This window comes from Tamandua tetradactyla, chromosome 17, assembly GCF_023851605.1.
Source record: "Tamandua tetradactyla isolate mTamTet1 chromosome 17, mTamTet1.pri, whole genome shotgun sequence".
Classification (NCBI taxonomy): domain Eukaryota; kingdom Metazoa; phylum Chordata; class Mammalia; order Pilosa; family Myrmecophagidae; genus Tamandua; species Tamandua tetradactyla.
The window spans coordinates 33,866,122-33,877,725 of NC_135343.1; the positions used below are offsets into that span (position 1 = coordinate 33,866,122).

The 11,604-nt window shown below is 35.3% G+C and overlaps 1 protein-coding gene across 7 annotated transcripts in view; it reads right to left on the reverse strand.

The window, feature by feature from the left end:
* The window catches only part of USP34 (ubiquitin specific peptidase 34), a 318,270-nt gene that overhangs the window by 92,832 nt on the left and 213,834 nt on the right, over positions 1-11,604 (reverse strand). For all 7 annotated transcript variants that reach the window (XM_077134328.1, XM_077134324.1, XM_077134325.1 and 4 more), the window contains one exon: positions 713-913. In XM_077134328.1, coding sequence (XP_076990443.1) covers positions 713-913 — 201 coding nt within the window. The remainder of the gene's footprint in view (positions 1-712; positions 914-11,604) is intronic.

Here is an 11,604-nt window from a genome sequence, read left to right on the forward strand (position 1 = left end):
TACCCTTTCATATCCTTAATCTGGGACACCTAAAGAATGCCTCCTTATTTTTCTGTCAGAATTGTTCCAGAAGTATTTTACAAGGAAGAAATAGATGGTTTTAATCTTCAGCTTCTTTAGGCAACAAAGCAGCTGAACAGAACCCCTTCTATAGAGACCTATACGGCAGAACCACTTCTAAAGAGACCTATACCTCAGTTCAAAACAACCCCTCCTGCAAGCTTCTAATTCCTAATAACCCTAATCTATTCCTTAAATTCCTCCAGCTTTAGAAACCAGGAATTTTTCCTGCATTTATTATTTTTAAGTTACCTCAGTATTCCCCTCTTGCTTTTTTGGCCCTCCAACACATATACGTAAAAACACTTTCCTATTTAAAGTTCCCTCTGTTGAAATACCTTAGTGCATGGCTTCTATTTTCCCAAAAGGACCATGGTACACTCACTGAGTCCAAATAATGGACTCAATTTTAATCATAAAACAAGAATGACAAATAAGTTATTCCTTCATTTGGGATGATGAAATGAAAATATTACTGCTTCATACTTACTAGAGCTTTAAAATGATGGCATCACTTCCACTATAATCTAGCATACATTTCTTATGTATTAGTCTATTTCATCACTTTGCAAAAAAAGAAGTTACAAGCTCTCTTTAAAAAAAAAATGAATAGGATTCATCACTAGAATTAGTGGTGACTTCTGTACTTTACCTCTGTTAATCGTGGTATGTGAAGACCCTTGGCATGATCTCCAGCAGCTTTCCTTGATTTGCCAGGCCAGGTTCTTTTCCTATGGCTTTCTGCTATACCAGACCAGGCAAAGACATCATGATAAGCTAAATCCAAATCGGATGGATCTACTGCAAACTGGCATATTAACTTCAGCAAGCAAGCAAGACAGTCTAGCTGCCACTGTGGATAAGAAGAAAATGTCATTTCCCTATTTCTATTAACTTAATATGGCTACGCTACAATTTGAAATTAAAAGGCTTTTATTAAGGATCTAACCTCATAAAAATGAAGGAAACTAGACACTAAAAGGATGTATTCAATGAAACAGAAATGACACTATCATTTTCTATTAAGGAGCATCAAAAGTAATTGCACAGCATGATGATACTGCGAATCACTGAATACACACTTTGGATGATTACATGGTATGTAAATATATAATATATATCAATAAAACTGCATTACAATTATAAAAATACTAAATGTGCTACATAAAAAAAGAGCATCAAAAGGATGAATATTACAGAGAAGTACAGAATATTTGAAAAAACTACTCAGAATTTAGTACAACTTTGAGAAAATTCTTAAAATGGTAAATAATATAATTTACTCACCACTAGCAAAAAACTGAGACAAAGTATTATCAGTTGTTTCTGTACACAAGTGGCATATACTCTAATATTTGACGGCCAAAGCAAATCTCAATAATTGTGAAGAATATTTCAACTGAAAATATTGAACTTTACATATATACATTTAAACTAAATATTTCTTTAGTAAAAACGCTGTGCATTTGGTATGAAAAGTAAAAATTTCAACATTAAATTCCACTTTAAAATTTTTTCAAATACGTCACTCTGAAATATATTATCACTTTACAAGAGTTTCAGAACTTCCGCTTCACCAATTTTTGTCCTCCTACTCACCTTTGAAAGCTGTACAAATAAATCAAACACTATTCTTTCCTCAATAGTAGCAATAACATAACTGAAATAATCTCTGACAAAAGTGGCATTGATGAAACATTTTATATAAATCAAATTATAACTTTCCACACATACATAACCAATCTCTTTCTATTCCAAAAGAATAGATGAAATGAAGACCTTTTACTTTTATTAAAAACAAATAAAGCTAGAAGGAAACAAGAATAAACAATGCATGATGCCATTTTTACCATGTATATGTACATTATACTAGAAGTCTTAACCAGTGCAAAAAGACAAACAAAACAAAAAAAATTAGAAGGGATATATATTGGAGGGAAGCAAAACTTTTACTCTTGATAAAATCTTCACATATATATAAAATTGGAATAAATCACATAAAAGGTACTATGCCTAACAGGTGAATTTATGAGCAAGGTCACTGAATACAAGATCAATATACACACACAAAAATTATTTTACTGGCATATACTAGCAACAAATAAATAGAAGAGGAAATTTTAAAACAATACAATTATAATACAGCTATAAATACAAAATCCTTAGGAGTAAATTTACAGAATGTGTGCAAAACCTGTACACTGAAAACTAGGACAGAAATTTTAAACGATACCTGAAGATATGGAGAGAAACACCATATTCATGGATTGGAAGGCTCAATATGGTTAAGGTGTCAACTGGAACCAAATTCATCTACAGATTTAATGTAATCCCAATAAAACCCCTGTTGACCTTTTGATTCTAAAAGTTCTATGGTAGTACAAAGGGACCTGGTATAGCCAAAGAATTTTGAAAAAGAAGAGTCTTAGGTTCTTCTTATGCTTTCAGCAATGATCAAGACAGTGTGTTACTGGTCTAAAAATAGAAGAGCAAGTCAAGAAATTGACTTATTATTTATATAGACAATTGATTTTCAAGAAAGATAATTCATTGGGAAAAGCACTATCTTTTCAACAAATGAAGCAAAAATAATCCAACAACAATGTTTAAAAAAAATAAACCTCAACCTTACTTTACATGTATAAAGTTAACTTAAAATGGATTAGGGACCTAAACAAACAAAAAAATAACTTGATAATGTTACAGAAGAAAATCTCTGTGACCTTGGGGCAAAGATCTCTTACTTAGGATATTTTTAAAAAAGCATGAATCACAGCCTTGCCCCAATCAAGAAGGCAGAGTGAAACACCTCAGTGCTCTATTCACCCACAAAAACTTCAAACAACAAGCAAGAACTAATAGAAACATTATTCTAAAGGCTTCAGAAAACAATTAAAGGACTTTAATAACAGGGTGAGCACATAATCAAGAAAGGCTGCTTAAAAGGGATAGGATACTGTGGTGCCCTAGCTGGTCTCAGAGGGAATAGGGTAATACTTGTGCATATACTGAGAACTTGGATATCTGGCCCAATCTGACTGGTACTGGCCTAGGGGATTTGTCATCCCAGGACTTGCCTTGTGTGCAGAAAGCAGCTGACAAAGCTTTTTTATAGAACACCATGGGAGAGCAGTTCAAGTGGATGCCCAGGGAAAGGGATTGCTGGCTGTATGACATACAACTTAGACCATAAGAAAACCATATTCAAGGGAAGAGATAACATTCAGAACCATGAAAATGGGAAGTTTCTAAGGCCAACAGTACATGACCAAGACAACACACATGCACACTAAGGATGAGGGAGGCCCTACACTTAGTCTAGAGCTATTTTCACTAAATTCACTGCTCATATAAATTCTGAAGGAGAGCGTTCCCAAAGGTCAATCTGCAAAGACAGGGCAAAGAATTTTCTTTTGTTTTTTTTTTTGGCATTCAAGGAAAGCTCTGTCATAACACTAACTGGATACAAGCTTAAGGAACAGACAACACAGAGTCTGAATTCTAGAGATAACACATCAAAATATCAAGATGTACAGATTTCAATGAAAAATCACAAAATATAGAAAGAAACAGGAAGTACTGGCCCAGGAAAGGAAAAGATTAATCCACATTAAGAAACCATTCATGAATGTAACAAAGGCATTACGCCAAAACAGATGGGGAAACTGGGAAAGTGGTATGGATTCTTTGTGGAAGAAAAGGAAATGTCTTCAGATAGAGTATGGTGGTGAAGGCATGTCTATTCACTTAGGCTGGATTATATGATGTGTGAATAAAACTTTAAAAATGAACGGGGGGGGTGCAAGGGTAGTTCAGTGGTAGAATTTTGCCATGAGGGAGACCCAGATTCGATTTCCGGTCCATGCACTTCCCATAAAACAAACAAAAATTCAATAAATGATGCTGCAATAACAGGATACTCACATGGAAAAATGAAATGTTACCTCACCATACAGTATATCAAAAAAAAAAAGAACAGACAGAAATAAGTGCTAGAGAAAACACAGAGAAACAGATACACCTATTCACTGTTGCAGGGAAACGAGAGGCCTTGGAGGGCAATGTGGTGGTTCCACAGGAGGCTGGGGGAGGGGATTTGCCATATGATTCTGAAACCCCATTGCTCAGTATAGACCTGGAGGAACTAAGTGTGGGGACATGATTGGACATTTGCACACTGGTGTTTCTGGTGGCAGTGTTCCCAATCTACAATGATGGAGGTGGCCTAAGGGTACAACAATTGAAGAATGGAAGGGAGAATCAAGGTGTATGCAAACAATGGACCACTGACTGAGTGGTCCCAAGAAAGAATGAAGTTGTGTGAGGCATGCAACTAGGTGAATGAACCTTAAGAGTTGTATGTTAAATGAAATGTCAGGGAAAAAAAGGCAAATATTATCATGCCTTAATCATATGGACTAACTATAATATAAAAATTCAGTGAACTAGAGTTGAGAACATTGGTTGGGACTTACTGTAAAGGGTCCTAGATTGTAAGTTCTTACAGCACTCATATACATTCAGGAAGTGTAACTGCTAATTGTAAATTCTGAGATACTGGACTGTTCAGCTCTAACATGGTCTTTTCCAGAAACACAGGGTGTATATGTGATACCTGGGACTCAAAGTTAGAGCTATGAAGCTATGAAAGTCAGTAGTACCCCCATATAAGAACTGTTTAAAAAGTTGAAACAATGATCACACGTTGAATCTGATCTGGATAGGACTAAGTTATATCAAAAGACTGGATAAAGGATGTTATTGTCCACACTTTAAAACTTCAAATTCTGTGTGAGACTAAAGGGAGAGATGTTTACTTGGTGGCAAGTTTATATTTTGGATAGTGTATTACCTGATTTAACTAGTCAGGTAATGTCAGTTTAGTTCGAAACTAAAAGTACATGGAATCGTTAATAGGGTATGAGATTGTGTTCATTTGTTCAGGTTAGTATGATGTTCTGATAAATCCCAGAGTGATTTGGGCAGTGAAAAAAAGAAGTATTTACAAAGTCCCCTTGGGGGAATGGGAGAGAAAGGAAGAAATATTCAACTTCTCTATATGGAGAATTTCTGATATTCTTGCAAGAAGTGGGGACAACAAAATCAAGAGGCTGAGCCCTCGATCTTGGGGTTCATCACTGTGAAACTTACTGCTGCAAAGGATAGGCCAAGTTAAAATTAGGCCTAAGGATCACCCCACAGAACTTCTTTTGTTGCTCAGATGTGGCCTCTTCCTCGAAGCCAATTCAGCAGGCGAACTCACTGCCCTCCCTACTACGTAGGACATGACTCCCAGGGGTGTAAATCTCCCTGGCAACATGGGACAGAAAGCCTGGGATAAGCTGGGACCCAGCATTAAGAGATGGAGAAAGTCTTCTTGACCAAAAGGGGGAAGAGAGAAATGAGAAAAAATAAAGTTGCAGTGGCTGAGAGATTTCAAGGTCTAGAGGTTATTCTTATGCATTATACAGACATCCCTTTTTAGTTTATAGTATATTGGAGTGGCTAGAGAGAAGTACCCAAAACCGTTAAGTGTGTTCCAGTAGCCTAGATTCTTGAAGACAATTGTATAAAGACATAACATTTACAATGTGGCTATGTGATTGTGAAAACCTTGTGCATGATGCTCCTTATTATATCCAGTATATGGACAGATGAGTAAAAAATATGGGTAATAAATAAATAAATAATGGGGGGGACAAAGGGTACAAAAAATTAGGTAGATAGAAACACTGGTGGACAATGAAAGGGAGGGGTAGGGTATATTATATATGAGTCTTTTTCTTCTTTCTTTTCTGGAGTGATGCAAATGTTCTAAAAAATAATCATGGAAGTGACTACACAACTATATGATGATACCGTGAGCCATCGATTGTATACCATGTACGGAATGTATAAATGTGTGAAAATTTCTCAATAAAAAAAAGAGAAATCATCAGTGAGGAGGATCAGACCTGGGACATCCTAGACAAAGATTTAATAAACCAGTCCTAAATATACTCAAAAAGCTAAAGGAAAACATGGACAAAGAATTAAAGGAAATCAGGGAAGACAGAGGAACACAAAGAGAGTATCAACAGAAAAATAAAAGTTCTGAATAGGAACCAAACAGAGCTGAAGAGCACAAAAAAATTAAAAATCCCCAAGAAGGATTCAAGGGCAAATTTGAGCTAGCCAAAGAAAGAATCAGTAAACTTGAAGAAAAGACAACTGAAATCATCCAGTCTGCAGAGTAGAAAGAGGAAGGAATGAAGAAAAGTGAACAGAATCTGAGAAACCTATGAACAATGGTGTATACTTATGAAAGAAGGCTGTGCTGCTACAAAAAAGAACAAGGTCGTGAGGCATTCAACAATGTGAATTGAACATGTAGGACATTTGGTGAGACAAAATAAGCCAAAAACAAAAAAGCAATGTATGGTCACCTTTAGAAAACACTTATACTAAAATAGGGGCCTAGATTGTAAGCTTTTAGAGCAGACACATTAAGTCTGGAGTGGTGATTATTATTTTTGGATTTTGAGAGACTGTTCATATAACCTGATATTTAGAGGTAAGAATGAAGTTGAACAGGTTGGGGTTAAAGCAACTCAGAACATAGCGGTAAGGAAGACAGTGTCTATGTTTTAGAACCACACATACTCTTTGAGACCAATGGGAGAAAGGTCTATTTGATCTGGAACTGAAATTTTCTGTAGGGCATAATCTAATTCATCCTATCTGTATAGCTCATTTGAACAATGGAAACAGCACAGAAGAAGAAAGAGGTCTTTTAATCCTGTATAGATTATTGTAATGCCAGGAAATATCCTAGAGTATATTAACCAGATAATCAAAAAGTATTGGCAAAGTCCCCTGAGGGAGGGGAGAAAGACTATGGAACTATTAAACCTTACCATCAGGGAATCCCCTGATACTGTGTCAAACTTAAGGGATACCTTAAGTATCCTTAGGTACTTCAACGAGGCTTACTCTTGTGAAGCTTTTGTAGGTAGCGGAGAAGCTTAGACTACCTATAGACATGCCTAAGAGTTACTTCTGGAGGACCTCCTTTGTTGTTCAGACATGGCCTCAGTCTCTCTAAGCCCAACTCTGCAAGTGAAATCACTGCCATCCCCCCTACATGGGACATGACATCCAGGGGTGAAAGTCTCCCTGGCGATGTGGGAGATTCCTCCCCTAGGGATGAATCCAGACCTGGCACCATGGGATCAACAACTCCATCCTGACCAAATGGAGAAACAGAAGGGTAACTAATAAAGAATCGGTGGCAAAAAGAGTTCAAATAAGAGTCGAGAGGCTACTCTGGAAGTTGTTCTTACACAAGCTTCAGGTAGACCTTGCTACCTATTCCAATCTGCCAACCCCCATCCAGGACCATTCCAGCCAATCTTAAAGAACACCTAAGGCAATACATAAGATTCCACAAGAGTTCCAGGCACTAGAATAACTTTCCAGAAACCTACAACCTCCAGATGGGTCCCTGGTCCAGATAAGTCCTGAAACGTAGCCCAGCCTCTCCAGAACATTAGATAGTTCCATCTCCCTACCTCACATTAGTGACAGACTCTTTCAATATCAAAAGTTTAGAACTGCCATGGCCCGAACAACCCCAATGAGAGGTATGGAAAGATCAAAGGTGATGGTGGAATTATACAGAGAAGATAGGATTTACCAAATGAATATGAATGCTGAATCATTAAACTGATATCTCTTTTAGTCTCCAGTATTTTAGAGCAGCTACAAGTAAAAACCTAAACTGTGAAATTGTAACCCATGTGAAAATCTGAAATATGTTCTACAACTAATTGTGGTGTTGTGCCTGGAAATTTATAGTTTTGTACATATGTTACTGTTCACCAAAAAAAGAATGGAAAAAAAAGTCCACTGTGATGATAAAAAAGTATTTAAGCCTGCTAGCCTCCTATATTCTGGAGCAGCTAAAAGGAAAAATATGAGAGGATCATATGGTAGCCCATGACAAACTCTGGGATCTATTCTGTAACTACTTTTTTAAGAGTGCTTTGAAAACTATTGCTTTTATATTTCTTTGCTTTGTATATATATTATGCAGTACAAAAAAGTTTAAAAATAAATAAATGAATACATGTTTAAAACAAACAAAAAAAAATCATCAAAACTGGCTTTGAAAAATGAGGTTAAGTCTCAGTTAACAAAAAAAACATTAGTATTGTATTTTGGGTGTGTAATTATTTTTAATTCTGACAGGATGTAGAAGGAGAATCCATAAAAATGGAATGACAAATCAGTGGTTTTGGACTCAGTGTCTACACATATATTTCGTGTAAAAGTAATACTTAAAGTAGGGAAGGGAGGGCCGTAGTGTCTCAGCAGGCAGAGTTCTCGCCTGCCAGACCGGAGACCTGGGTTTGAATCCTGGGGCCTGCCCATGCAAAAAATGTAGGGGAGACTGAGGGGTAACAAACATAGTTTGTGTATGCTATTGAAATTAAAGTTGATATCAAAGCAAATGAAAAAGTTATAAATTTAGGATGTTAAACTGAAGCCCAGGAGAACCAAAAGGAAATATCAGATTATAGGTTGCCAGGGGTGAGGGGTAGGGGCAACACAAAATGGGTGTAGGGTTTCTGTTTGGGGAGACAGAAAAGTTTTAGTAATGGAAGTGGTGGGGATACCGTAATATTGTGAATGTGATTAATTCCACTGAATGGTGTGCTAGGGAGTGGCTGAAATGGGGAAGTTTATGCTTTATATATGTGTAGAGCATTAGACAAAGACAAGTAAATGCAATACATGATGCTATGCTGGACCTAACAAGTGAGGAGAAAAGGCACAAAAGGATATAACTTTGACTATAAGCTTTATATCAATATTACATTTCTTGAACTTGATAACTGTATTTAAAGATGGTTACCTAATGGAATATCCTTTTTCTTAGGATATGTACATGACAGTAGTAAATGTTCAAGGGGCATGAGGTATACAACCTACACTTAAAGCGTTCACAAAATAGACTGATGACTAGATAGAGGGAGGGAAATATGAAACATGATAAAATGTTGAAACTGGTGGATTTGGGTATCTGCGAGGATTGAGGTCATTTGAGTTTTCTGTATGGGTTTCAAAGTATTACAAAACAAAAGGAAAGAAAAATAAAACACAAACCACAGAAGAAAAAAGTAGTAAATTAGATTTCATTTAAATTAAAAACTATGCTTTAATAACCACTATTAAACACACACACACACACACACACACACACACACAAGCACCACAGAATGAGAGAACATACTTCTAACATATAAATCAGAGAAAAACCGTCCAAAATTGAGTAAGGATCAAAAAAGTCTTACATCTGTATGCGAAAGAGGAAAAAAAATCAGTTAAAAAATAAGAAAAATATTTAATAGACATGTCACAAAGGAAGATACATTCTTCCAATAAGTAGGTACATGAAAATACGACCATCAGGTAAAAGCAAATCAATACCACCACGAGACAGTACATGACACCCAACAGAAGGGCTTAAATTAAAAGACAGACAATACCAAACATTCATGAGGATGTTGAGCAAACGGAGCTCTCATAAGATGCATGGGTACCTACCCTGGAAAACAGTGAGGCAGCTTCTTATAAAGTTAATTTTACACTAACCAAATTACTCAGCAATTCAATTCTCAGTTCAGTTACTTAAGAGAAATAAAAACATATATACACAAAAAAGTCCTGTACGTGAATGTTTATAGCAGCTTTATTTGTAAGAGTCTAAAACTAAAAATAACTCAAATGTCTACCAATGAGTGAATGGAAAAACAAATGGTGGTATATCTATACAATGGATATAATCTACGCAGCAATAAAAAGAATGACCCACATTTTATCAATCTCAAAATATGTGTTGAATGAAAGATGCCAGACACAAAAGAGTACCTACTTTGTTATCCCATTTGCATGACATTCTAATATTTAGCAATAAAAAGCTCTGAGAGGTTGCCTGAGGCTTGCTGGGAGAAGGGACAATGACTGGAAAAGGGAGAGATGGCACATAATGGTAATGGAAATGGACTTAATGAAAATGTCTTACATCTTGACCAAGTTGGAAGATTACATGAGCAAATATATTTTTTTCAAAACTTGAACTCTACATTTAAAATGGGTACATTATTTTTTGCATGAAAAATACACCTCAACCTCATACAATATACAAAAATGAACTCAAAATGGGTCAAGGGCCTATATATGAGAGCTAAAACTATACAATTCTTAGAAGAAAATAAATGTATAAAATTTTGTGACCTTGGATTAGGCAATGGTTTCTTAGATATGATATCGAAAGTGAGAAACTGGTTTTCACTGAAACAAAAAATATTTCTTTCAAAGGATATTATTAAGAAAGTGGAAAAAAACTGAAAAATTGGAGGAAATATTGGCAAATCATACATCTGGTAAGAGATTAGTATCCAAAATATATAAACGACTTTGACAACTCAACAACAAAGAGAAAACTCAATTAAAAATGGGCAATGTTTTTTTTTTTTCCAAATGTACAATGTTGTTTATTTTTTTTGGCAATTTAAAAATACATAACTGAAATTCCTTACTATACAACTGTTATTACAAGGAATTGCTCCATTCAGTTAAAACCTAACGAATACCATCAACTTTTCCTATCTTATTTTTCTTAAGAGCATTAGCACATATATAATTTGTGACTCTTGGTAATTTCTTACAATATCACAGTTCACAGAAAACCCTTTAAAAATCTTATGTTACAGGTTGTAGAAGTTAAGGGTAAATAATGATGCACTCTTCTTAGGAAGACTCTCTTGGTAGAGGAATTCAATACTAAGCAGGTTACATAAACATAAGAAACAATCACAAATTTTAGTACCAGAACGGTTGTCACTTGCACAAAGTTCATTTGTCACATTTTAAAATGGTATGAATTTCAAATAGATCAAAAGCACAGAATTTTTAATTTCATAATTAAATCAGTTGAGTGATGCTAGTTAAAAATTACAGTCCTGTAATTCTTAATATCACATAGATGTATGATCATCATTTCTTAGTACATTTGCACTGATTTAGAAAAAGAAATAGCAAGACAACAGAAAAAGAAATAAAATGATAATATAGAGAAAAAATAAAAATAAAAAATACAAAAAATATATATTAAAAAAAACAGAACAAAAATTACATTCCTAAAATATGGGGACCTGATGTTATTGCTCTTAAGTGTGTCTATGAAATTGAGTATTTTAAAACATAAATACCATATTCTTATTTGTTAGATTCAGTTTATCCATTGCTAGACACTTAAACCAGTAATCCTGCTATTCAAATTCACATTTTAGAATTTTTTTCTGACTCAGTCAAAAAAATCAATCTTTTGGGCAATGGTGGCTCAGTGGAAGAATTCTTGCCTGCCATGCCAGAAACCTGGGTCGATTCCTGGGGCCTGCCCATGTCAAAAAAAAAAAAGAAAAAAAAAATCACTCTTTGGGCAGTGCAATGGTGTTTCAATGGCAGAATTCTCACTTTTTTTTCTTCCCAAAAAGAAAA